General features: G+C 44.3%; 1 protein-coding gene and 2 long non-coding RNA genes across 6 annotated transcripts in view; 1 reads left to right on the top strand and 2 right to left on the bottom strand.

The window, feature by feature from the left end:
* The window catches only part of LOC108496831, a 40385-nt gene extending 28828 nt beyond the window's left edge, over positions 1-11557 (bottom strand). For 3 of the 4 annotated variants that reach the window (XR_001874604.1, XR_001874603.1, XR_001874605.1), the window contains exons 1-3: positions 11465-11557; positions 10957-11238; positions 9014-9219 (exon numbers count right to left, since the gene is read on the bottom strand). This is a non-coding gene — a long non-coding RNA (uncharacterized LOC108496831). Of the gene's footprint in view, positions 1-6955; positions 7058-9013; positions 9220-10956; positions 11239-11464 lie in introns of those variants that run through there. The other variant, XR_001874602.1, reaches the window with a different exon arrangement.
* A 6558-nt stretch (positions 11558-18115) lies between these two features.
* Positions 18116-20493, top strand: FAM181A (family with sequence similarity 181 member A). The gene is made up of 2 exons (XM_017813881.1): positions 18116-18215; positions 18534-20493. The coding sequence occupies exon 2, from the start codon at positions 18605-18607 to the stop codon at positions 19472-19474; it is 870 nt and encodes a 289-aa protein (XP_017669370.1). The 5' UTR covers positions 18116-18215; positions 18534-18604; the 3' UTR covers positions 19475-20493.
* A 1781-nt stretch (positions 20494-22274) lies between these two features.
* LOC108496816 lies at positions 22275-27157 on the bottom strand. Its single transcript, XR_001874597.1, has 2 exons — positions 26602-27157; positions 22275-25856 (listed from the first exon to the last, which is right to left on the bottom strand). It is a non-coding gene; the product is annotated as an uncharacterized LOC108496816 (long non-coding RNA).
* Positions 27158-27577: the final 420 nt, after the last annotated feature.

Here is a 27577-nt window from a genome sequence, read left to right as displayed (position 1 = left end):
AGATGTTCTCGAACTTTTTGCATTTTCCAGGCATTTAAAGGCACCATGAATTACAATGTAATTGAAAAATGGGCCTGTTTCATAGAAATGAAGTGTAACCAATAGCCCCAGTCTGCTGACTTAATAAAGAAGCTTAACATTATTATAACTATATTAATAACAAGGCCAGCTAGCCATTAGCAAGAGGAGTTCATTCATTGCATCTCTCTGACACTTTCCAGCTTGCTCTTTCATGGTAAATGAGTGCTGCTTGTGTTCATTTTCTATTCAGATAATTTCCATTAGCAAGATAAACATACGGGTGAGAGATCCTACTTTACTTCTAAATAAGAACTGTTAGCAAGATGATGATAGAAATGATATGAATCTATGACAGAGGAAAATACAAAGAGAAGGAATGATAGAGAAAGGAGTCCTGGTGCAGAAGAGCAGAGGAGGATGAGGAGGAGGAACCTGAAGCCCTGATCCAGAGCAGTCCAAGATCTTTTAACAACTCACCCTAAGCTAAAAGAGACTCACTAATGGACAGAAGCACTGAAGGGCCTGGAACAGAGACAGACAGATGAACTCACTGGAAGCTTGTTGTGTTTTAGCTCCTAACTGAATCAATATGAGCCACATATATTCCCACTGGTCCTTCATTCTGCTTCACAATCTTGTTTTGAATAAACGTCTCAGCATTTCAGAGACATGTCAGCTTGGATGTATTTCATTGACCAGTTGCACTTAATATAATCTGCTTGATATAACACTGTGAAGGATCCGTTCCATTTTCCTTGTCACATCAGCAGATAAGGTGTACTCAACAGGTTAGCCAACCTACCCAAAAAATCTCTCTGCTGAAGACTAGGTATTACCAGCTCAGCAAAGACATCAGTTTTGTGCTAAAGAAGGGAAAGCAGTTGATGCAATCTTTTTGGATTTCAGTAAAGCTTTTGATACTGTCTCTCACAGGATCCTTCTGGATAAACACATCATGAAGTGGGTGAGCAATTGGCTCATGGGTGGAGCACAGAGGGTAACAGTGAATGGGGAAACATCAGACTGGTGACCTGTCACTAGTGGGGTTCTGCAGGACTCCTTCTTAGGCCCTGTGCTCTTCAACATCTTCATAAATTACTTCAACGCAGGACTGGAAGGGACACTAAGCAAGTCTGCAGATGACACAAAACTCGGAGGAGCTGTTGACTCCCTCCAAGGCAGGGAGGCCCTGCAGAGAGACCTCGACAAATTACAGGACTGGGCAATCATCAAGCATTTGAAGTTCAACAAGGGGAAGTGCTGGATTCTGCACCTGAGATGGGGCAACCCTGGATGTACGGACAGACTGGGGAATGAGATGTTGGAAAGCAGTGCTGTGGAAAGGGACCTGGGGGTCCTGGTTGATGGCAAGTTGAATATGAGTCAGCAGTGCCCTGGCAGCCAGGAGGGCCAACCGTGTCCTGGGGGGGCATCAGGCAAAGCATCTCCAGCTGGTCGAGGGAGGGGATTGTCCCACTCTGCTCTGCACTGGTGTGGCCTCATCTTGAATATTGGGGCAGTTCTGGGTGCCACAATATAAGAAAGACATTAAGCTATTGGAGAGTGTCCAAAGGAGGGCAATGAAGATGGTGAAGGGTCTTGAGGGGAAGCTGTGTGAGGAATGGCTGAGGTCACTTGGTCTGTTCTGCCTGCAGAAGAGGAGACTGAGGTGACACCTCATTGCAATGGAAGATGGGAGGCAGGCACTGATCTCTTCTCTGTGGTGACTGGTGACAGGACCCAAGGGAATGGCCTGAAGTTGTGTCAGGCGAGGTTTAGGTTGGATATTAGAAAAAAGTTCTTCACCCAGAGGGTGGTTGGGCACTGGAACATGCTCCCCAGCCTGTCAGGTGGTGACAGCACCAAGCCTGCAGAGTTCAAAAAGCATTTAGATGATACTCTCAGGCACATAGTGTGATTCTTGAGGATGGTTCTGTGCAGGGCTAAGGGTTGGACTCAATGATTCTTGTGGGTCCCTTCCAACTCGGTATGATCTGTGACTCTGAAAGCTGCTCCAGTGTTAGATGTTTCTTTCTGGGCTGCAGGACTTCATCGCGTCTCCTCTTGCTCCGTTCACCTGTTCCATGAGTACCAACCAGCCTTTGTACGTAATCAGTCAGAACCATTGTTTCAGTTACCATAACAAATTTAAACTGAGTTTGAAGCTTGGTGCCTGTTTCAGACCTAAAGAATGATTTCTGTATTCAAAAGTTTACTTGTTTTTTCCAACTATTTTAGTTGCACTGATAGAACTAATTTCTACACCCCTTTGTCTTGCTTCTATCTGCCTGTAGTAGAACAGTGTGAAGTCTGGTAAAAGGCAGTTTTTAAGGGAAATCTATTCAGGTTCTGATGTGTAAAATGCAGATGTAACTAAACAAAGTGCAGCCTTCTTTTGTGTCAAATACACAGCAATCAGAATTTATTTTTTTCTACAAGCCTTCCTGAAAATGGATTATCTAAATCTTCTGTCTGCAAATCAATATTCCCACTACCAAGCAATCTCTCCAGAGCCAACAAGCATTCACACTCTTAGTGCTCACCACAGTTGCTAAACACTACGCTGATATGTCTTTTGTACTGGTGATTAGTGCTGCCTGCACACTGCAAACAGGGTTTGTAAATATTTGTGAAAACCTCTGAATGCTGCTGGATTCATCCATGTTTCTGATCCGTACAGTAGTTACCTTCACAGATATTTCTAGAAAATCCTCTCCCCCCCCCTCTGAAATTGTTGGAGCAATAGATTTTCATGACTGAAGCTCAGCCTGTACAGAAGAGTAAAGCAAAGGACAATGAAGCCCTCTCATGTTGAGGTTTCTGTGTACTACAGTTGCAGAAATAATGCTGAGTGGGCATGCTTGATGGGCACGCTTGTGCATTAAAATACAAAAACAATTTTAGAAAGAAACTCTTCTGAATTAGTTCAATTTTCAGTTGTTCACTTTGTTCACTTTAAAATTGTTTTACTGTGGTTTTCTTTATATTTACTCCTTTTTTTTGTAACAGCTATTCCTGGGAAGTGTATTCAGATAACAAAATTAGACTCAGTCCAGTGGTAACAATACGCTTTAAAGGTTTTAAAAAGCCACTGTTAAACAAAAACAAACAAGCAAACAAACAGATGATAGCACTGATTGTTTTGTAGGGCCAGTTAATTTTTTTCTTACAAAAACTTTGTGAAAAGGGGATGTTTCATTCACAGCATTTGGACCAGGTCTGCCATGACATTTTCAAACTCCACTTACTCCCTGTGCAGCTGGCTTGCTGCATTCACCCTGTGGTGGCTGGCTGCACTGGCCTGGATGTAATCTTGTTTGCATAGTCAGTCACACACAAAACGAAGAATTACTCTACTGTATGAACAGGGTATTCATTACTTGCTACATCCCATTTTAAAGGTTTCGTTCACCCAATCAAAAAACATGATACAATGTGACACAGCTGAACTGACATAAAATGAATTAACCCATTAGCTGAAACGTGGGTTACCTAAATGGTCCAGGAAATCATGAATGGATAATTAATGATTAATTCTTAGAAAGAAAAAATATAAAAGCTTTATTTTAGTTTCAAGGAGTTTCTGACCAGTATGGTTGCACAAATATGAACTAATGTAATAGCAAGAAGGAAGAGACTAATGCATCTGCATCAAGCCAGTGAGGCTACCATGCCAGAAGCCCTTCTGGTATGCAACCAAGCCTGTCCTGAAGGTGGCAAAATTCCCACATGTTCAGGGATACTTTTGTTCCTAGATGTTGTAGGATCACATCAGGCCAATTCAGCTCATACAATAAGCCTTGCCAAACTCTTGATAGATCACTCCTTCCCTCAAAACAGATTTAGCAACATCTCCAGTTTGGTCCGCCAAGTTCCTTGCACTGGTAAAGACCCTGCACAGAGAACAGGGTCTGGTCCAGGGTATAGCACAGTGGGTCACCCCTATTTGAACAAATCCTACCTGACCACAGAGGTGGGACGCTCATGATTATGTGCTGCTTTTCTTAGTAAGCGTCTGGATGTGATGGCACAAAACACCAGGTGTGTTCAAAACTGTGGAATGATCTTCTCTGTCAGAAAGCTTTGGTCTGCTTTGTCCTTAGAGTGACATTACAGAATGACATTTGAAATCTTAAAACAAACTAGATTAATAATAGCAAATCCCTATAAACTATGAGTAATTCAAATTCCTGAATATCATGACAAATTCCATGGAAGATAAAGATTATTCTGAAAAAATATCTCCACCTGCAGACTGCTTTTACCAAGCTACTCAAGTGAACAACTGGTCTAGTGCTACTGTCTGGTCTCTTCTCAACACTTCCATACCTGGAAGAATGGCTGATAAAATTCCCTCCATTCTGCCAGAGTTCTCCAAACCTTAAATTGTATAGAGAGATGTGCATTGTTTCATTGATATTACTTATAGATTTCTGTTTTCTTTATTTTTAGCAAAAGTTGTATCATTGCATAAGCATCTTTCTCTCTTGAAGTAATTAAGACTCTGCCGAAGTCCAGCTGCAGAGAAAGACAGGTTTGTAAGAGTGTACATGTGTTTGGAAGGAGATTTGACAGCTTGTGAGTTATCTAGGCTTGAAAACCTGACAATTGGATTGTAATGTTTGAAATTAATACTGCTGGTTTAATTACCAAATAAATCTTTGTATATGTTCAGGGAGCTGATGGGGTACTTTTTTTTGTGGACAATATACCTTCTGCTTTCCTCACCTTTCATTATTTATACCTGCCTGATACTATACCTCTGATGTTCTTGGTATCTATTCATTTGGAAAAAGGGAAAGGTTACTTTCCATAATAGCTTTCTCATGCTGCATAAGATAGATTGTAAAATGACTGCTTTTTGGCTGGGGAAAAAAAGGAAAATTTCTCTATTGTCACAAATCACTGTCTGCATTTTACAATACTATATCTCTCTGAGCAGCTGCAGTTTAGTGTAGGGATTGCCCTTCTTCAGCAACATGAATGTGTTCTTAAACAGCTGGAGATAAGCACATTCAGAGCCTTACTGAGAACACACCATCACATTTCCATTGGTAATGAGCGAAACATCTACAGTACTTTCCATCTGAAATGAGCTTTACTGTAAGCTAAAGATACCAGCAACCAAGAAAAAATATCATGTCAGGTGGGCAGTAGTCTCTTGGAAGCATGGTGGCTCTTGCCCTTACACATTAGCAATAAAATTCATCCCTGTGATATCTCCAGTAAACACAGATGCTTACTTGCACCTACAAGAGAAGTTTTTCTCATTCTTGAAGTTATTATAGAGATGATTTTGAAACAAAGAAAGGTGCAAGACTGTAAACAGCAGGGTACTACATGATAAGGAGATTTAAGAATTACACAGTTGCAGATAACTGTATGGTTTGGGATTTTTTTTCCTCTCATTTGCTCAAGTTGTGGTTCCTATGTTTGCATGGTAACCTTGTCAAGGACTGCATGAGACAAAATACTATGCAGCAACAGTGCATAAGCATAGGCTGCGTTTCATGTTTCCGCTATAGGATGAGGGTTCATGACAGAGTTGGGATCCAAACATCTCCTCAGACCAGTGGGTTTCTGAGTTGCCCCCTCAGGTCACACACAGGCTCCTGTGGACAGCTGTGGCATTGCTCAGGCTCGCAGAGCTCCTGCTTTGGGCACAGAAAGAGGAGTCCCCTCAGCCACAGCTGGGCTGTCAGCATAAGACAGGCTGGGTTTGAGCCCCCAGGGATAGAGAAAAGACCTTGTGCTCACCTGCCCCAAATTTACCCTTTATGCAGGAGTAAAGAAAAAGATGACTTAGACACTGTGGTGCTCTCCTGTTCCTAGGCCATTTTGGTATGAAAAGCTCCTGAATTTGCTTTATTTCACACTGACTGCACCAATTTTGGTAACCGCCAAAGAGCTTGCTGAGCAATTATGATGGCTCCTACCTCTTCCTTGCTCTGCCAGCCTCCCATGTGGAAATGGGGCTGGCTGGCTGCAGCCACATTGCTGAGTCAAGACCCCAAAATGATTCTCACTAAAGGGAATTCTAACATGAGGCATCTTTCCCTCTGTTTTTCCATGCTGAAGCAATAGCAAAGCACCCTCCACTCAGTTCCTTTTGTAAATGTACCTGTTGTGTTTGACTCATGGAGACAGATGAAGTGACCCTACAGCCAAATTTTTGGCTACACAGCCAACTCTCACAAATGTTACTGGCCATTTTTCCTTTGATGGAACTGCAGCACTGGGGCTGGGCTGTGGGCTAACCATGCTCTCTGGTTAGCTTTTCAGGTCAGCTTTTCAGGTCAGCTGATATAGGAATATGCACCACTAAACCCCTCTTCAACAATAAAGTTCCCCAATCCCTCCATATGGGATCAGCCTTCACAGAGATGTGCAACAGGGCCAGTTGAAATGAGGTGTCTCGGTGAAGGCTTTGTTTTCTTTCTTGTGTTAAACTATCCTTGGTGCCCCATTGCACAGGGTTCTCCAGAGGCAGAGAGACACCCTGCAGTGGAGAGGAGACAGGTTGATGGTACATTTTGTATTTGTGACTCCATGAGATGTATGTGAGGTAATAAAGCTCTATCTGGATTTACATGAACAAGACACCCACTGAAATGCTTCAACATTTTAAAAAAATCCTGATTAAAAAGCTGGCCTTCACTTCTAGCTCCAAGCAGGCAAGGACTGCAAATAAAAAATCGCCTCTCTCCTCTCACTCTTCTATTGGGAGAATTTTGCATAAATTAAAATTAATGCATTTTTTCAACTAGGTCAGTGGAATGTAAATGTTCTGTTCCAGAGAGGATTATACATGGTAACTCAGTTAAGGGACACACAGCACAGATCAATCCTGCTGCATTTATCAAAGCTGAGCTGTTTGGAACAGAAAGCAACCAAAGTTTTCCTACCAAAAACACTTCATTGCAGTATCAGAAGGCTCATGGGGCTGAGGATGGGTATTTGTCTCACTCCTGGGAAATCTCAAAGTCTTTCACCTTTGTCTCTATGTCAGATATGTCCTCAAATGTGGTCATGAAACCTGTATGATAAAATGGGACAGCAGAAACATCCCCATCTCAGTGGTTTTTAGCTCCAGTGGGAAAATGCCTCCCTGTCTTTGCAAACCAGGCAATGCAACATGAGACTCAGCAGCAAGTTGAGCAAAATTGAATTTGTGCTGCCCCAGGAGCTTGTCTGCTCCTGCTGTCAGGCCCGCATCTGGTTGCTGCCAGTTGCGTGCTGCCTTCAACAACTGCCTACTTTGTTTATGTTTTAGACCCCACAGTCAGCCTAGATGCAGACACTGTGCCAACTGAGCTAGTGCATCTGAGCCCCTGGTAGAGTCTGCAAACAAGCAAATAAGAAGAAAAATAATTTTATCTCTCTCTCTCTCTCTGGCTTGGATTTTCTCCTGCACCACAAATCTGCAAGCACACACACACTCAAGTGTATAGAAATGAATGGCCACCCTGACTTCCTGCCATGCTGGAGAGAGGCTTCAGAGGTAAGCAGGCATGTTGCTGCTTTCAGAACTGGACTGGGATTTTTGTTTTGATGGGCTCAGTACTGTATATTCTGGTGTAAGAAAAGGTGCTGTGACTGAGACCATAATACAACAACAACTCAAACAAAATCTTCACAAAAAAATATTTTTTTCATGATAGATGACACTTTGAATTACGTCAGCTCCCTAGAACAACCTCGTCTTTTAAAAAAAATCATAACTAAATCTTCCTGAGCTGCAGACGTCCTTTTATGAGGATCAAAACAAAATTGCTATCAATGCAGAATAGTCCCAAACAAACTTGTAAGTAGTGCACGGAAGGAAATGGGACCTTGTTTTTCACATGGTTCCAGTACACACATTCCTTGCCTCTCACTGTGTAATCATATCCAGGATGTATTTTCCCATTCCTTCAAATAAAAAATGCTCCTGTGAATAAGATGAAAAGTCTCTATAGCCCAGTATCTCACCTCAGATATCAGCTTATGTAGATATTTAAGGAAGGGCACAAGGACAGGGGCAGTATACAGTGATCTGCACCTGATACCCTCTTCTGGTTTTTGGCAATTGATAGTTTCAAGAGTCCCTGAGCTACAGGTTGAAGGTGGATTTTTCATCCTAACAGTGGTCCTATATGGCATGACTTTGTCTAAGTCTTATTTAAACACATTTGTGCAACAACAAGTTGCTGTTTTGGCAACAAGTCCCATGATTTAATGCATCATGTGGAAAATTTCTTCCTTATGGTTTAAATCTATTGTAGGATAATTCAATTTGTTATCCCTAATTCTTGTATCGGAGAAATACAAATTAACCTTGGTCTGTTTACCTTCTCCATGCCATTGGTGACTTTATACACTTACATCTAGTCACCTCAGGTAGTTTTCTTTCCAAGTTGAAAAGGTCTAATTTAGTCTTTCCTGAAAAATAAACTGTTACAAAACTCTGACCATCCCTGTTACCTGTTCTATATCTTTTCTAAAGTTATTAGCTCAGTGCTGGAACACTATTTTCTGTTCTGTTTTATTGTGTTCTCTCATTTAGCAATTCCTACTATCCAATTTGCCTTTTGACTGTTGCAGGGCAGTAAGTGATGTTTTCAGAAACCTCAATTTCAGTTACCCATGATCTTTCTTGAGTGTTGCTATCTAGAGACCGTCACTGCAGATGTATAAGTAGAGTTATTTTTTCCCTAAGTGCCTTACTTTGCACTTGTCAATACTGAATTTCATCTGGCACTTCACTGTCAGTTGGTATTATAAGCTCCTTCTGCAAAAGTCAGCTTTAGCTTTGATTATTATGAATAATTTTGTATCATCTGCAAACTTTGCCAGTATTCACCCGCTTTGCCATGCCCCATATAGAGATGGTGAACAGCATCGATCCTAGCATAAGCCTTTGGACACCCCTTTTGTAAACCTACCACCAATCCAGAGGAAATGTTGCTATATTTATTCTGTTATTCATACGGCTCCCTATCACATTACTCACCTTTGTTCCTTGAGGTGGTGGCTGGTGTAAGTTCTGCTTTGGTAGCTCAGAAATTTCATATTTGCTCTTTCAGCACACTGAGTTGAATGCTATCTTGTCCTTGTTGTTTTATCCAGGTCAATTTATCCAAAAGGGTCTGCTTTTCAGAGGCTGGCTGCACTTCTCTTTGTCCAAAGATGTTCCACCTTGCCATCAAAGCTTCAGCTCTGGGAATAATGCAGATGTAATCACTTGTTTATCAGAAAATGTAAACCTTTTGCATTTTCCATCAAAACTAATCCTTAACAGAAGGGTCCTGTACATCTAGGTTAAGCTCTTAGACTGAGGGGGATTTCTCGACCAGCTCAGGCCTGAGGACTCCCTCAATATCCAACATTTAAGTTCTATCAGTTGCAACTGGACAATTGTTTCAAATATGTCGCATTGTAAACCTGGACTGCTGGAATTAGCATTCTGTTCAGCATTGAATACAGTGGAGTAGTGTCTTTCGCATTGTCCAAAACAAGTGGGTTAGGGAGAACTGATTGCTGCTAATCAAAGGTTAATTTAGTAGAGTCCATATAAATAAGAATATGTTGACATCTTTAGAGTGCACATAAGCTCGTGCTCATGTATTCCTCTGAACTGGGATCTACAGCAGCACACATATATGCTCATACCTCTTCCTGTCAGTGAGAAGGAGACTCCTAGCAGGACAGCAAGTTGCATTTTCACCCTTTCTTTTCCTATTTACTCTCAGTGCAGGTAGCTCTATAGTCTACAGACATCTGACAAGCAGATGCAGAGGCAGAACTCTGTTTTAGTCAGGCTGGCAAACTGTAAGTCTCCTCTAGTTTACTTTGTGTCACTCCTATCTGATAGAACAAACAGCAGTCACTAAGCTGAGGATTGCCAAAGCTATGCCAAAGTATTGCTTGTACCACTCTTTGCTGTCCTTGAGCCTAGCATCAGATTATACTTCCATGAAGAAAAGAACACAACTTCTGCTAAGTATTTCAGGTATAAAAGCCTCCTCGGACATAAAAGTTTCATCAGATATAAAAGTCTATTAATTTCATTGCCAAGGTGCAAATCACACTGCAAGCAATAGACATTTAAGCTACTCTCACAAATAGCTACAAATACTTCTCATTCACCATGAGGCACTGATTAGAGAATTTTGTGAGCGAAGCACTACTTAAAAGCACTATCCATCTGGATTAATTTCCCTGGTCCCCCATGATGGATCAGACCAGGCTCTCCAATACCACTATCTCTCATGTGAAGCTCTGCTCGTGCCTGGCAGCTTGATGCACAGATCTAGCTTGTGCAACAGTGACAGGCTTTCCTATGTACTACATTCACTGGGGGCAGAAAGAAAAGAAGAAAAATGACAAACTTGGCATCAGAGTTGGAAAAATTGGTTTGGCCGCCCAATTTGGACAATATATTCTTATTGTTATTTGTCATGAGCAATTACACATTATTTTTTTCTTTATTAGCATTCTCTCTTCAAAAGATGATTGAAGAGATTGTGTTAAGGCAAACAAACTTTTTTTTTTTTTACTTCAGCATATTGGTGTTCAAAGTAGTTTACATTCTGCAGGAGTACATACCAAACTCTGCTGCCTCCTGTCAGCACCCACCATAGAATCCCAGTGGACATAAACACTGGGATGTAATGTCCCAGAAAAGAAGAGTGCTAATGTGCTCCAAGTACCCAGCTCTCGTGTTTTTAATGGAAAACTCATGGTGGAACCTAATTTGGCACCTGTAAAAATCCATGCCCAGTTAAAATTTGGCTTCAGTGGGAGTACCAAGCCCAGAGCTTCTAGAGCAAATGCTGAGCTCCAGCGGAGACTGATTCTGATCACTAATGCCTCGATCAATATTGGCTCTGTGATTTGCTCAATTTCTTCACCGGAATATGTGCTGCAGACCCTATTTTCCTCAGAAAATCTTACCGATGCTTTATGAATGCAGGATTGGTCCCGAAGATTTGGATTCAAGTGCCTGGAAGGCGCTGAGGACGCTCAGGCAGCATTGAACTGAGGGAGCTCTAGGGCTGTCCTGGGTTTTGCTCAGGCATCCTTGAACCTTTTGCCCGTGCAAGGGACTCCTGGATACAGAGGCTCGTTTGTTTCCCTGCGATGGTTTTTCCTGCTCTCCTGGTGCGCAGCGTTTTAGCAGCAGCAGCACAGTGTGGGGAGATGAGAGCAACTCCCGAACGCACCCCTCAGCACCGTCTGAAAGGGGATAAGGGGAGAAGAGAGGGAGGGGATTTGTTATAAATAACAGTTAACCCCTGATGTTGGCTTTTCTGACCGGAGTAAAGGCTGCGGCTTGCCGGGGCCGGGAGCAGCGCTGGGGAGAGGAAGGGAAGGAAGAAGGCAGGAAAGGAGGAAAGGAAGCAGGGAGGGAGAAAAGGAAGGAAGGAAGGAAGGAAGGAGGGAGAGAGGGAAGAGGACGGACCACAGCAAAGAGGAAAACCCACGGCGCGAACTTGAGGGAGCGGGCCGGGCCCAGCCGGGCTCCCGCAGCGCCGCCTCGCGGCAGCGCCGCGGCACGGCCCCGGCTCGGGCTGTTCCAGCGCACCCCGGGGAAGGGCACGTGGATTTACGTGGCTGCTCCCCGGAGCAGAGCGGCGAGGCGGACAGGCGTTTTCCCCGGGTGATGGCCACGTACCTGTGCCAGCACAGCCTGGGAATCAAATGCGGCACGCTGAGAGGCAGACCCTGGCATACACACTTAGTCCCAAGGTGCTCAGCACAAAGGCGCACATTTGGGCACCGTCAGGGTAGTAAGGATGGCAGCAGCACTCCAGAGAAGTGTATGCTTCTCCGTCTCTGTGATAATTTCCTCTCCTGTGGAAGTTTCTACCCACCTTGCAGAAAAGCAGGCCCTGCAAAGCTCCTTGTGTCCAGCTTGCTCAGCAAGTGCAGTGTGCTGTTTGCATTTCCCGACACTCACCTCCCATGGACCCTTCTAGGGGTTCCCAGGGTGACCCTCAGCAGCAGCTACAGCCCTCATCACCTTTCCACACTCCTTTGAAGCAAAAGGACAACTTTAGAGAAGGACATTTCCAAAACTGGGATGGAGGGATGACACTGAACTTGGTACAACTTTGATTCTACTTCTTTGAGAACTGCTGCCTACAGCAAAGGTGGCTGAACTCCCCAAATTATGAATTGTGCTAAAGTTATGAGATAAGATAAAAGGTAGTGTAGCTGCATGGTGTGGATCACCAGTGCTGGTGGGCAGATGGTCTGTCTGGAAACACAGTAAGGGAGGCAATCGGAAGGAAATGTTAGGGATGTAACTGTGCCTTGCTAAATAGACAGTTGCATGCCTCGTGGCCAGACTGCCCTGGGGGCCAGCTCAGGGCAGCACTGCCTGGGGCTGTCTGCACCTTATCCCAATGCCAAGGGCTGCCCAATTGCACATGCAGCCCTGTCTGGGCTGTGGGACAGGGTCATGCCCCAGGGTAAGGAATTGCTAGTGCAGGAGTGTCAGGGGTGTGTTTCTGGCTGCACCCAGCACTGATTTCAGTGTTGAAACACTGATGTGGAGAAGCCTCATCCAAGACAGTGGAACAGAGAACAGGGTTGTGAGCCTGACCAAAATGTGGGTAGGAGGAGCACTACACTTCTGGTCTCACATGGCCCTTCTGCACTGTAAGCTCAAGATCCAGACTCATCCCCTGTCCAGCGCCCATTGTGCATTTCTTATTTTGCAGTTTTTAAGAGAAGGTCTTCACCTTTTCACGTTTATATTGATGTCTGTATTTTTTTGATCTTTTCTGCAGCACAGTTTCTCATCAACAGAAGCTCCATGTAGTGTTTGGTGTGGAGTTCATTACTGATCTTGAAATTAATTAATTCAGAATTATTTAAAAAACACTATATTTGGCCCTGCTGCTTCTTCTCAGTGCATACCTGCTGTGTGGGGAGGTAGAATTTAAACCTCCAGAAGGACCAAATCAAGGCCATGCTCTTTTCTAAACATTGTCTTATTTACTAGAAAGAGACGCAGTGAGAGAGAGGCAGGATGAGCTTTGATCGTGCCCAATTATGGAGTGTAATATCGGATACATGAATACAACATTGTCATGGGTGCTTTTCTTTTCTGCCCAGAAAAACAAAATTCTCCTTAAAGAAACAGCTGTGTCCTGCCTGCAGCCTGCAGAAGAATGGCATTAGTCACGTGCAGTCCAACACGTAGCACAATTGTAAAGTTCGCTCTATGAGACTGACAGGAGCTATTCATATCGGCCCTCTCCACCATCTGCCTGAATGGCAGGCTGCGGGGTAGCTGCAGCCCCCCCTCACCGTCTCTGCATAGCCTCAGCACTTAGTGCCTGCTCAAAGTCTGTCCCCAAGTGCAGAAAATCAGGGATTGAAAGCAAAGAGAGGATGTCACTCAGGTCAAAGCAGACTATCAAGAAGGGAAGAAAAAGGAGTGGGGCAAAAGAGTCAAAGCTTTATCTGCTGGGAGAGCCAGGTTGCTCTTCTCCTGGGAGCAGAGGTGTTAGTTTCAACGAGAAGATGAGGGGAGAGAGCAAAGTGGACAACTGGACAGCAGGAATCTGGGAAGAAATTCCATATTCTCCTTCCCTGAGATTAGAGGACTCATATACTCCTTCCCTGAGCTCTGGGGCAGGACCAGGCTTCATGAGGATCAGTGCCAGGGCAAGACATCCCTGCTGCTGTCTGCAGCACCTGTGTGCTGGGGTGCAGGAAGGGATGCCAAGGGCTTTGGCTGCACCCCTATGCACACTCTGTCAGACATTCCTTTCATATGAACCCACAGGTCCTGAGTTGGCCAGGCTCACATCCCAGGCTGAGACCAGGCTCTAAGTCTAGAGAACAACCTGTTTGGAGGCCTGAACAGTATCAGTACCACACTACCTGTCTCCCTCACCCCTTTCCCCCCTGCCACTTTGAAGGTCAGACTAGATGAAGGGAGGTTTGTTTTCATCCTATGAGCTGTTGTTCCTTCTCATTTCCAGGCAGTGATATTTTTCCTCATGACAGAAATTCCTGCTATCAGTTCCTGAGGTGCGTGGCTCAGAGTTACTGCAATCTTTTCCTCTCTCATTCCATTTACTCCTAAGATTACCCAATTCTTGCAGTTTGATGTTAAATAACATCCATTTTTATACCATCAGTGTGTCATTGACATCCTTCCACTTCAGTCACTGTCAACATGAAATCTAAAATCAGGATCCCTGAGTAAGAGTGTTAGTGGTCTTCCTCCATCTCAATACTACTCTCCAGGCCAATACTTCTGGTTTCACATGAACCATTATCACCTCCCCTCACACTCTTGGCTCTCTTTTTCAAGTGTGGAGGCAAAGCAGAGACTTAGGAAGCAGCAGGTGAGTGAAAAGATACTATGCAACTGAAATATCTTTGCTTTTAACTGCCTGTAGGGGACAAAGTAAAGGAACAATTCACTGGTGACCCATCTGGAAATGTTCCAGCTTATTGTCTTACGTTTCCCAATTGTTGGAGCCCCATTTTCTCTTTGCTTTGAAGTGCACATCCACTAGCCTCAACAAGGAGTCCTCTCCTCTCCGAACCTCTCCTCTCCTCCTGACAGTAGGGTGAACCCTGTGACAAAACCTGTTGCTCAGGTTAGGATGTAGAAAAAGCTTCATTTTAGTGGAGGAAAAAGAATTTTGAGTGAACTAGTGTCAGAACAGTGACCTCAGACATTTTTTTGCTGCTCATCTGTTTAGTGAGCTGCCTTTTGCTTTACCAGCATGATTTGGGTGTTCCTGCTCTTTGAAATGCTTGTGACACTTAGGAGAGAGGGATCCCTGCCCTGGTTAATGGTGTGTGTTGTGGTTAGTGCGTCTGCTCACACGGTCCAGGACAGCCTGGTGCTGGAATACCTTTGCTGAATGGGCCCCTCAGCCTGGAAAAAAGCTGTGGGAGATTTTGATGTACAAGTGACTAAATATTGACATCACTTACAATGAGTGACACTTTAAAAACACTTTGCAGGTATTTTTGTGCAAGAAAATCTTCTTCATTCAGTCTTGAAGGAAATACTGCATTTTAGGAGAGACCTGGCTGCAATTTTCAAATGAACTGATTAATTCTTGTGCTTTACTTTAAAAAAGGAGTCAGAAAACTTTACATACCAAAAATTCCCAAGAAGACAGCTGTCAGGGGGTGACATGTCGGATATGAAGTGGCTCTCCAGCTGGTCCCTGTCTGCATGCTGGGAAGGCATGTGGAGACATTTTTTCAATTGCTGTACTAGTTTGACACGTTCACAGTGGAAAATGATGTATCATTCTTGAGCCTTTGGTTGGTGGACACTTCAAAGTGCATTGGATCCTCGTAGAGGAGTGCCCTATTGTTAATTGTTTCTTTCACATGTACATTGGGATGAACATGGTGAGAGCAGCGAGGAACAAAAGGGCTCCGGTGGCCTCTTAGAGAAAACCCTGTGCAGCTCAACCTGAGTCTGACCTTGAAAGGGTGGGTTGCTCTGGTTTTTAAATCCTGCTTGCTGGTTCATTCCCCTGTGGCACCCCACTGTTACCCAGCTGCAGGAGAATGAGATGCAGGAGCACTGAGCATAGCAAGGCATGGGGAGCCCCTCCAGCCCTGCTATGTGGTGCCCAAGAAGCCACATCCTGCACAAGCATCCTTCTGGGACAGGATGGGCATGGCTGTAGTCTAGGAGCTTGGAATGGGCTTCTGCAGTAAGTATGTTGGAGGGGTGCTGGGTTTTCATTATCCCCCATTAAGCAGGCAAGCCATATCCACCCTCCTCAGTCAACTGACCCCTTAGCCATCAGTCTCAGAGAACAGGGTCTTGAGCCTCTGTGATTGGATGTAGGTCACATAATACATGGCATGAGTTTCTTAGGTCTCTGAGGATATAGTTCATTAAAATGCTGAGACAATCCTTTACTCCCAGGCATCTGTCACATGTCTCTCTGTCTCCCCCTGTTACCCCCCTGGGAGATCAACTAGCTCTAATGGGAGACTGCACGGTGCTTTGTGATGTCCAGACTGGGTTTGGAAGTTCAAGCACTGGAGGCAGTTTGTTCCTGCAAACAGAGACATGATCCCTTGGTGTAGATCTCTTTCAATGAGCTAGACAAAACCTCTCCCTATAGCCTCAGGTGCACAGAAGTGTCTGTGTCGGGCCACAGAGAGGGGCCAAGCTCCAGATAGTGAATCCTGAAATAGATGCTCAAGTAGGTGACTGGAAATTACCCCCCACAAATGATCTGAAAAGAGAACAGAGGTCTGAATGCTGGCATAAGTAGATGACAGAGAGTGCAGACAGGGCTTGCTGCCCCAGGTTTGCTAGGGAATGAATTGCTTCTGAAATAGAAGCTGGAGGAGAGAGGCACATCTGCAAGTAGCAAATTAGCCACTCTGTTACAGCCCACTGCAGTGCCATAAACTCTGTAGCACATTCTGTTGCAGGATGTCCTGACTCCAGGGTCTCCCTAGACCTGAAACACCTGAGCCTGGGCACCATCATATGTGGCTCACGCCACACTGGAAGAAATTATGTGAATAGGGATGTCAGCACTGCGTGCACCAATACAGAGACACTGAAGAGTCATCCTTGAGGCCTCTGCCCAGAGTTTCGTATAACGGCACAGTCCAGATCTTGACTTCCTCTGATGAAAATTGGATTGATAGAAATAAAGTAAAATAACTGTCAGTAAAATAATTGTAAAATATAGCTGTTTTCAACCCTCAGTGCTCAGGCCTTTGATGCCTTACATCAGTAAGGTAGATTTTACTTGCAAAACGGCTTGGACTTCAGTCCCTGCTTTCTGCACGGTATGTGTGTGTTTGGTTCAGAGCTGGCAGCATCTCTGTGACAGTGGGTGCACAGGTCCTGTGGCCCTCTCTAGTCTTCCCATCCCTAGAGTGTGGACTGGAGAGGGAGCATCGCTGCTCCAGCTGCGGAAGGCAACAAATCCCGGCTGGCATATAGGCTGCTGCCAGCTCTGTGTCATCAGTGTGTCCAGTGCACATGAAGGGGAGCTCTTCTGCTCTCCTCTTCCTCCAGCTCTAGGTTTTACTGTGCTATTAAGTAATTGCCACCCCTTAGGGATAAGCCTGCGAGAAGGCGAAGGGCTCACATAACTCTGCATCAGTAAAGGAAGCAGCTCAATTAGCATTTCACACGCCTTTTCTTCCCTCTCTTCTTACCTTCCCTGCAGCGGGCATGCTTTCCCCTTAAAGGATTGTCCTGTTTCTGCTCCTTGCCAGCGTTGGCAGGGTGACAGTAGTCGAGTGTGCAAACTTGTGCTATTGTCCCCAGGCCAGGGGGAGTCATGGAGACCCACTAATATGACACAGGAAAATGTTTGCTGATGGCAATTCTATGGGCTTTGTCTAACTCTTTCTCCATCATGACGACTCGATTTAAGTCTCTAACTGTTTGACTACAGATGCAAGAGTACTATCCAACTCCATCCTTTTGTTCGGGTAGTTTGAATGGGTAATTCAGCTTTTGTGTAACTCAATTGAGGGGGCAAACATAAAGACAAGATTCTTGAGCGCTCAAGCTCCCTTTCCATGGATATCTGCACATCTCTTTAGAGATTTGTTCCTTTCCTACCTTTTTCTGACATCATCCTCCCCTTAAAAAAAAAAAAAGGCTCTGATGGGGAACGGTTAAAAGTAGGCTAGTCCAGTCCCCCGTATTACATTGTCCTGTGCCAATGAAGCATGGTTAGTATCAGCCCCCAGAGAGCTTTGGGGAGTGCAGGGAAAAGGGTGTCTAAACTTTCCTAACTCGTCCTCATCCTGAAGCATTTTCTCTTAGATTGTGTTGTTTTTAAAAGAAAGGCTTCCGTAGGGGTGAAGAGGATGGGGAGAATGGTAGAAATCGTGGGGAAATGATTGTATTTATTAGCTGTCTTTCTGCGGCTGTCCCCATGGAGACAATTTGTGATGGCAAAGAATGCAAGGAGGGGAGGCTGATGCCTGATTGGGATGCTTTGTATTTGGCAAAGTGGCTTCTGATTGGCCTGGGAGAGCCCCGAACTCGCCGGAGTCGATATTCATTCAGCTTGCTCAAGTGCTTGCTAAACTGCATCCAAACACTGGCGGGCCCTGGCTGCCTCCGCCGAGGTTGGCGGTGTGTAACCTGCCTAACGAGATTAGCAGGGAAGGGGCTCTTCTCTGCAGCGACGCGGCCGCCAGCACCGGTGAGAAAAGCTGCCGCGCGCCGGGTGAGTGTCCGTGCTTGCTTACAGGGAGGCCACCCCGGCTTCTGCCCACTTCAGAGCTATCTAACAAGATTAGGCGCCGAGCTGGCTGGCATTCATGAGCCAGTCCCCGTGCCGGTGTGTGCTGGGGCAGCAGTGCGGGGCGGTGGGCTGCGGGCACGCGTCGGCTGCGACAGGAGTTTGCCTGCAAGGAGGCGAGCTGACGGACAACTTGTTTGGGTGGCTGAGAACTTTGACACGTCCCCCCACCTTCCCTCCATTTGCTTGGTGCTATTTGAACCAAAGCTTCTTGCTCTTAAGTCTGCCCGTCATGTTTTGCAGGTTTGCCAAGGTTTGTCCAAAGGCGGATTATAAACTTTTCATGAGAAACTCTGCACGGTGCATCCAGTGAAATGGCATCAGACAGTGAGGTAAAAACCCTACTGAACTTCGTCAACCTGGCCTCCAGCGACATCAAAGCGGCTCTGGATAAATCAGCTCCTTGTCGCCGGTCAGTTGACCACAGAAAATACTTACAGAAGCAGCTCAAGCGGTTTTCTCAGAAGTACTCACGGATGCCACGGTGTCACCCCAGCAAACCCCCTGAGTGTGGCTGGCGCAGGGGGGCAGAGGATCGAGGCCATGGCCCCCAGCCCGAGGCACCTGACCCCAGCCCCCATGGTGGGGCTGCCGCCGAGAAGGTGATGCAGACAGCCGAGGCAGAGGAGAGCCTCACTGGGGAACGGGTTTTGCAGGAGCAAAAACCTGAGGCTGTCCGGCCAGACCAGGTGCCCATGAGGAAGCGACAGCTCCCTGCCTCCTTCTGGGAAGAGCCACGGCCAGCTCAGAGCCTGACAGCCAGGGCCTTTCCTGCCAGTCCTGAGGGGCTCCCAGCCCCCAGAGACCCTCCTCCCTATGAGGGGAAGAAAAGCAAATGGAGCCCAGATGCTGCTAGCCCAGAGAGCCCTCCTGACCCTGCACCACATGCCGGGGAGAAGGACCCTGCCGGGGTCCTCTCAGGCCGGGTGGGTGCCTGGACCTGCTGCCCCTTCCCTTGCCCCGGGACAGGGGTGTACCAGCCCCCGGGAGCGCTGCCCCCATCGCCCTTCCCAGGGCTGGGACTGTGGAGGAAGAGTGCAGCCACACTGCCGGCGGAGGTGCCACACTTCTGCAAGGAGGCCGATGGCACGGGGCAAAAACTCTACAGGCCCATGGTTCTGAAACCCATCCCCACCAAGCCTGCCATCCCCCCACCCATCTTCAATGTTTTTGGCTATCTTTAGCGGGGCAGTGTCAGAGTCATGCTGAACACGACAGCTCCTGAGGGTGAATTGAAACGCCCGGTCAGCCACCAGGCATGAGCTGCTGGCAGCGTGGAGCGGCAAGGGAAGGAGACCAGTGATCACACCCTCTTCCTCGTGGGCGGGCTGGGGGGAATTAGTAACTGTTGGGAAGCTACTTGGGCTCCACTCTCCTCTCAGTACGCGGGTGTAAATCGAGAATAAACCTTACGAAGCCGGTGGCATGGAGCATGAGGCAAACCAGGGCTCTTTCATGGATGGGCATTGTCTGAGGCGCGGTGAGCGGGGCTGCAGGCCATTCATAGCTGCACTTGTAACACCTAGGAGACCTCCTCCATGTGGGAACATCTTTCTGGGGCTACCCTGCAGCAGCAGCAGTGAAATGACATGAATTAAACCCATTCAAAAAGTTTTTGTACTTTAAAGTCATTCCGGAGAAGTCAAGACATTCAGGTCACTTGGTTTTGCATGCAGGAGACTGAAAGGACAGTATTTAATGTAGAAACCACACTTGTGAATGATTTAAGCTCTTGTTGTATGTAAATACTGAAAGAATTAAAAGAAAAAAATAAGGGAAGAAAGGAGGTTAATTTTATTTTGGTGATTCTGCAAATGCAGTCTGTCTAATTTTATCCCAGGGAGTAGACACAGGTTTTATTTGCAACTGGTGGGGAGATATGAGGGCTGAAATCTCTGCCTATGCAGATTGATATAAACTTAAAAGTAATTCTGATGCTGGGAAATTAGCTAGCATTAAGCTGGTGCAAATGGAAGCAGGATGAATTCCCACATCAGGAATTACTCTGCACTAACAGAACAAATGAAGAATTGTATTAGTTTAATACAAAACCATGAAGTATGATAGAAGGAAAAAAGTGTAAAGAACAGCCTGCCTTGATTTCTGGCTCACAGATGTTTTTTGTTTTGCCCGATTTTAAGATGCTATCCCAAGACCTGGCTGTAAATGTTTTGCCTAGTATTTTCCTAATTATTTCAACAAATTGGCATTGAAGAATTTATTACAATTTTTTTTAAAGTTAGGTTTCTCTTAAACCCATGGCGAAAGTGTTACTAAGACACAGAACATGAGATCTGAGATGTTTAATATTGCAGGTGTATTTATCTATTCAGTTATACTGGAGTATATCACTGAAGTCAAAAGAAGAATATTTTGAGGGGTAAAAGGGCCAGAGAATGGACACCTGTGATATCCCAAGGCCTGAACCTGTACTGTTGCTGGAGCTAATGGGAACTTCACCCAGGTTCAATAAAAAGTGGCCTTGATTGATTTGGTCTCTGACTAGTGAAGCTCTTTATGACTCCTAGTATCTCTGCAAGGGTTAAAAAACAGGCAACATTTCATTCAAGCACATTGCAGTCATGAAAAAATTATCATCTGAGGCAACTGTAGAATGCCATTTTGGATCTTCTGATGGGCCTTGGTGTTGTATAACCAGGTTGCAACTTTCGTTAGAATACGAACTACTCACAGGCTAAAAGTATTTAGTTCTTTCCCCAAACTTCACATATCCCAACAATGTTCACTTTTATGGAAACAACATCTGTAATGTGTTAGTAGAGCAAGACAAAAGTAGAATTGGAGATGGCTTTCATTGCTTTCTCCTTGCTACCAGCACTTAATATATGTATCAATCCTGCATAAACTATTCCTTTAGGAAGAGAGCAGGAGCTATCTTTGATAGCACATACCTGCAACTACATGCAAGGTATGAGGTGGTAAAGAGCTGATCTAGGGGTTAAAGACATCAAGTTAGCTCTTGATCCAGAAGTGAAGATAGGAACATACTTATATGCCTTTCCCTTTTTGGAAAAAAATCCTTGAGGAAGCTGTCCCTCTCCCCAAGGACACTAACAGAAACCAGAGGCAGTACCCCCATTGAAGTTAATTGGAGAGCAATGGCTTTTAATTTACAGAGCTGTAGACAAGGAATTTTTTACATGGAAATAAGGGTCCATCAATAGCTCTGGGTCACTGTTGTAATCCAGATGAAGCCAGATGCTGAACTCTGTCTCAGTGCTGTCAGTGCAGAGCAGCCTCCTTGGTGTTGGTCTGGGTGAGCAGAGCAGGTCATGGAATGAACTACAGGTATTGCAGAGATTGCTGTGCACAAGTGTTCCTGCTTGAATTCAGAAGGGAAATTTCACAGTGCTGTGTATCACACCAGCATATGCATTTCTATCAAAATTAAAATACTTGGCAAAGTGTATAGCCTCTGTATAAATTTTATTTCTGGAGAAATCCAGAGAAAGAAGAGAGTTAAAATCAAGTTTCTCTCTTTTGAATGTTAAATTCTTTGTTTTCTTTTTTTTCTTTTAAAGTCTTTCTTTTTTAAATGTATGTTGCTGCACATTTTCCATGTAGTAGAATAGTGTTTTTTAAAGGATCGAACCAGATCATTCTAAATGACTTCTGACTCAGATATTTATACTCTTACTCTCAGATTTAAACTAATGTTACTTTTTAAAATCCTTTGTGACATGGATGGCCCTTGCTGGGGCTTTGAACTGGAGCAGCAGTGAAGTAAAACATAAATGAACAGAAGACAATTGTTAAGTATATTCAAAATCACTGAATGGGGATGTGTGAGACTTTCTGAAAGGTTTGCAAAGAATAGCAACTCTGTCTCCTCTTTAGTAATATGTACTGTTCTCTCATCCCTGAGATTAAAATCAGAATTATTAATTGTTCAAGCTGGGATTGAATCAGAATTTTCCTGGATATTTTTGTGTTTGGCTGTTGTTATTCAGGACAGCTGATAGCTCTTCAGAATCTACTTGTTTATTCATACTTTGTTTGAAAGATGGAAACATAACATTTGAGAGCTGCTATTTACAAAAACAATGCAAATTTAAACTTTTAAAACCACAATAGCTTTTATAAATAATGGGAAGGGAGAGGTAAATGAAAAAGCTTTCATACAAAATGAAATTAAAAAAAAATCAAAAAAAGTGCACAAGAACATCAAGTGAATTGCACATTTTGCAGTAAAAAAAGTACAGTAACCTGGTCGTGAAATATTCCTAGAACATTTCACATAAATTCATTGTCTTGGAAGGAGAATATTTATCACACTCAGTAAAAACAAGCCACTTTACTTTGCACTAGAACTACTGATCTGCTTATAAAGCCTGGTTTGGTTGGGTTTTGGGCTATTTTTCTTTTCACAGTAACTTCTAAGCAGATGCATTAAAGGCACATTGAATTTGTGCAGATTCAGTATTTTGCACAAAATAGTATGTCAGTGACTGGAGCGGAGAGGTAGCAGGCTCCATTTCAGTGCAAATAGTTGTAAACTGAGTATGTGAAGTTTTGCTGTAACGATCAAGCAGAAAGGACTCAATAACATTGTAATTACCAGATTCCCCCTCTAATAGACTCTTCTCACCTCAGTTTCTGTGCACAGCATGCACTTATCCTTCCCACAATTGTGTTATATTCCCATCAGACCAGTGTTCTCCAGCTTAGTGACTCCTGCTCAGGACAGATGGTTGACAGCAAACCAGGACTTGGGTCTCCCAATAGAAATGAAGGGCTCTTGGTTGAAAGAAAAATGGGCTTTCCATATTTGTGCCATTCAAACCTAGTTTCAACTTCTCCAAGGACATAAAAAGAAATTGCAGCTTGCTAGACTGTTGTGGACACAACAGTGTTGGCTCAGGGGAAATTCCCATTTTGGGATAGCTTATGAAATCCCACTTCTCTGGTTATACCTGCAGTTGGTGATTGTGAATCCTTTCTCTCAGCCAGGGTCTCCAGTGCTGTCACCGCACACCAAACAAACACTAAAGTGGTCTCCAGCAAGCTGTGTTTGTATCCATCACCCTCTACAACTCTGCTTTGTTACACTTATTTAATTTCAGGGACTTTTCTTCTGATTTATATCAACGTAAGTAGGACCCAGGCCTTCGCTATTCAGCCTCAGAAAGTGAGAGATGGATGAACTCCACAGGTGATTTTCTGTCTCTCAAAGTACTGCTTACCAATACAGGGCCTCCACTGGCAAAACTGGTCTAGAGATTTTCTGTACCCCATCCTTTTCTCTCCACCCAGTATTTTTCTAACCTGATGAAATTCCCTGTTCACACTGGAGGAGACAAGGAGGTAGATCCTAAACTGACAGTAAAGGAAGTCACTGGATGAAACATCACCAGTGGAGGAATCTCACCTGACTTTCCAAAGCTTTGCAAGAAGATCATCGTTCAGTGTGAATTGAAACTCTGTGGGTTGTTCAACTTTCGCATCCAGGTAGGGGACAGCTGTGACAGAATGCTGTAGCTGTAACCAATTTAGGTTTGCTCTCATCCTGTCCCACAAGTGCTGAGCACATTTTGCACAAAGTCATCACAAAATCTGAACTTGTGTGCCCAGACAGACCTGTATGTGTGCAACACACTTTAGTCCTGTGTTAAGGTTTAAAACTCCACACAAATAAAAGTCAGTGCAATGCATTTTCCCTACTTACATTTCTATCTGATTCCATGCATGGTATGTAGACCAACAAATAAAACCAGATCTGCCATGTCTGGGGGGGACTCCAAGCAGACCATGATGCACAGCTCCTTTATCACCTAAGGAAAGAATGAGTGTGCTTCTAGCATAAGATCTGCATAGACATCATTCCAAAATTTCAGTTCTTTCATACTTTCTTAGGTGCCTATTCAGGAATGAAGCACTCATCAAAGCAGTTCAGCAAGTCACACCTGTCAGCTGAGCTGTAGTCACTGCCAATAACCACTCATGGGCTCCTTGGCCTCCCCAGCTGTGAGGGAATGTGACTTGTTAAAAACTTCAATAAAAGAATTTCACGGACAATTATAGTTGTTCAGCAGATAGATGGTAACTTGTTAAGCTGCCATAAATCAGTTGAGGATCTGAGCTGTAAATAGGTGACCTAATTTTCAAAGAAGCTAAGATAATAACTTTTATCAGTTTCAAAGGGAGCTAATAGATATTTCAGACTTCCAAAGTCAGAAAATTCAGGGCTAAATCCCAAGGTTTTTAGTCTACCTCACTAATAGATGACACTAAATGTGATCCGCCTGGCTTCAGTGGAACTACACCTAGTGCAAGCAACTTGACATTGTTTAGGCACCTGAATAAGGATTTGGAAGCCTAATTCTGGATATTCATTTTCATGAATTTTGAAGTCTGACTTTCATAATTTTGAAATAATTTCTCTTTCTTCCATTGATAGTATTGCTGTAGCCACAGAGGTCCAAGGAGTTAGGAAAGGCTGGGTTTTTTAGAGATAAGATCTTCTAGGGGAGGAACAGATTAAGTTTGTGTAATAGTGTTGCCTTTCTCCTTCACACCACTCTGTTCCCTGTCCTCTAGGGCTTTGTTTTGTTCTGACACCAGATTCATGACAGTGTAAACCTACTGTTTACAGTGCAGCTACTTCTAATTTACACCAAGAAAAGAAAAAAAAAGAGCTCAGATTTACTTTCAAATCCCCAGTCTAGGAAATTCTCTCAGAATGACAGAAAGCAGAATGACATTGCAAATGTAATACAGAATGAACTCCATTCACTATGTGCAAATACAGTTCTTACTTCCTCCTTAAATAAACCTTTCCTTGATTTTTAAAGGATTCATCATTTCTGGATTTTAGTCTGTTAAAGAAATCTGAGATTTGAATGTTCAGAAATCAAGTACTCTACTCAATAAGAAAGATACAAAAAAAGAAAGTAAAAGTGTTAGCAAGGTGGTGTAAAAGTATCAGAGAATTAGCAACCCGCACACTTAGCAGAAATCCAAACAATAGAATAGAAAATACAATAAAAATCTCAGTCAGTGAAGGAAATGTGATTGTCTTCCCAAATATGTTGACTCTCAACAATTTGTTAATTGTCATCACAGCAAGGATGCTAAGATTCACCACAACCCTTGGATACCTTTGTATTCCTCTCCAAATATTGGTACGACTCATTTGTCAGTGTCAGCTTTCATTTCTTGTTCTTTACAGAACAAGCGCAGAGGTGAATCATATGTGTTTGCTCTTGAAAAACCTAACAACAGTCCTATCTTTAGCTCTGTCTCCTCCATTTTCTTCTCACTCACGCTTCAAAAGCATATTTCTCTTAGATTAGTCATTGGAGGGTGCTTGACCAAGCCAGCAGCAATTCCTCCCCGCTGTGGGCCCTTGCCATGCTGGTGATGCTGGGTGCCATGCTGGAAAGCCACTGCATATCCATCGTGCCTGGGGTCACTGTCTGTAATCGTGCTGTAAGTATCGGATCAGTCTGTCTGGGAGAGGCAAGGTGTCAAGAAGCTTAATGCGATTTCTTCCAACCAGGCTTCGTACCTTGATGCGGCAAAGATGGGAAAGAGGTCGCGGAGGTTCTGAAAGACAGGCAGGTTAGAAGCATGAGCAGAACAGTTTTAACTTCAAATGGGCAGCTCAGCTTGGCCAGAACAGTGTGAAGAGGAAAATGGGAGAAGGAATATAAAAAGGGGTGGTTCTCTGTAATGAAGGGATAAGGCGTCTGAGATTGATAGAAGATCATCTTTCTGGGACATGACACAGGGAAGAAAGTGTGGTTGGAAAGTAGGGTGTTGTACCCATCTCAGCCTTAGAGGTGGGCTTTCTAAGAGGATCTGTATAAGCCACTTCAAAGTATTCAGCCTTCCCACTGAAAAAAAATGCAGTAGGTACCAAATTTACCTTGATACCAGAAACCTAATTCTAATACTGTCTATGAAAGACTTTGTATCCTGAGGGAAAGGATATTTAGGAGAGCTCAATACAAATAAAGACTTTAAAGGCCTCTGGTCATAAGGCTGCTGTGGGGATTGTCACACTGCCCACCTGTCCTGACCTGACTGCACCCCAGGTACAGCCAAATGGGCCTTTCTGCATCACAGTGCTCATTCCCAGTGAGTCAAATCCATGGCTGGTGTATGTTTCACATCACAGTCAATGACATCTCAGAAATTTCTAGCGCCTAATACCCAGTCCAAAGTATAATTCAGTTACAGCAAGGAAATCCTTTCCATTTTATGGGATGAATATTTAGGTGATGGTGACTGAGGTTTTGAATCTAACAATGGGACTAGTTGTGTCAGATTCTCTCCTGGGTGACCATACCTGCTTTTTCTTTAATGACAGCCCAGTCCTCATAGCTGTCAATATGCTCCTTGAGCCGGGAACAGAGCTGCACATTACCCACATAATCCAGGAGAACATCAATGATTGGCCCAGCCCAGCGACTTATCTCTGGAGTAGACACCATTTCACAAAACTTCAAGGAAAAACAGATTGACTACAGTCAATGAATGCACTTGTGGAAACAGCAACAATAACAATGGCCCTGACAACTTCAATGGTCCCACCCTTCTACCAGCTGTGAGGGAAATCACCGGTTTCCCTTCAGAAAACTTAAAAGCCTATTCTTTGACAACTGAGATTAGAACCCCATCTTTACAATCCCAGGATGACACAAATCCCTGGTGAAGTCCTAGCTTTGGAGCATGGAAGAATGATGAATTGTTTACAAGTCCAAAGGTCCTACTTCCACAGAAGTGTGAGGGCAGGGGAAAATTGCCCCAAGTCAGTGAGGGGCTGCTGAAAAGTCCATGCAGTCCAGGGCACTATGACCAAGCATTCTGGGTCCCTTCCCCTTCTTGGGAGGGGCTCTGTGGGGCTACCATGCAAAAGGAGGCTTAGGGAAAGAGGGAGATTCAGCAGAGTACAGCACCTCCTGCTTCTTATGAACCCACTAGTGTCTGCAGCTTTTGGGGACCAAACACCTTACTAGAAACAAGTTGGGAGAATGGAAGAAGTCTCTACTCAGATGAATCCCAGGCAGTTTTACTCACTTACGAGAGAACTATCCTGGGCCTAATAGAGAGGCATCTTCCTTACTCAGTCCTGGATCAGGCAAATTTTCTGTTGCCCACAGTGCGAGCTGCAGAATACTGAGCCATTGCATGGTGGGCTGCTTATGGAGATACTGCAGAATAGACTTAAGGACCTGACTTCAGGCAGTCTCATTTCAAAAAAAGTGGTGACTTTTCGTCTCACTTTAATCTAAATATGTATATTATATCAGTCAGCCTCATCT

Source organism: Lepidothrix coronata, unplaced genomic scaffold (genome assembly GCF_001604755.1).
Source record: "Lepidothrix coronata isolate B3197 unplaced genomic scaffold, Lepidothrix_coronata-1.0 Scaffold43, whole genome shotgun sequence".
Lineage (NCBI taxonomy): Eukaryota > Metazoa > Chordata > Aves > Passeriformes > Pipridae > Lepidothrix > Lepidothrix coronata.
Note: the sequence above shows the minus strand (reverse complement) of the source record. Positions and strands in the feature narration are given on the sequence as shown.

Coding starts and splice junctions, on each gene's coding strand:
- FAM181A (XM_017813881.1), top strand. CDS start 18,605: ATGGCATCAGACAGTGAGGTAAAAACCCTACTGAACTTCGTCAACCTG.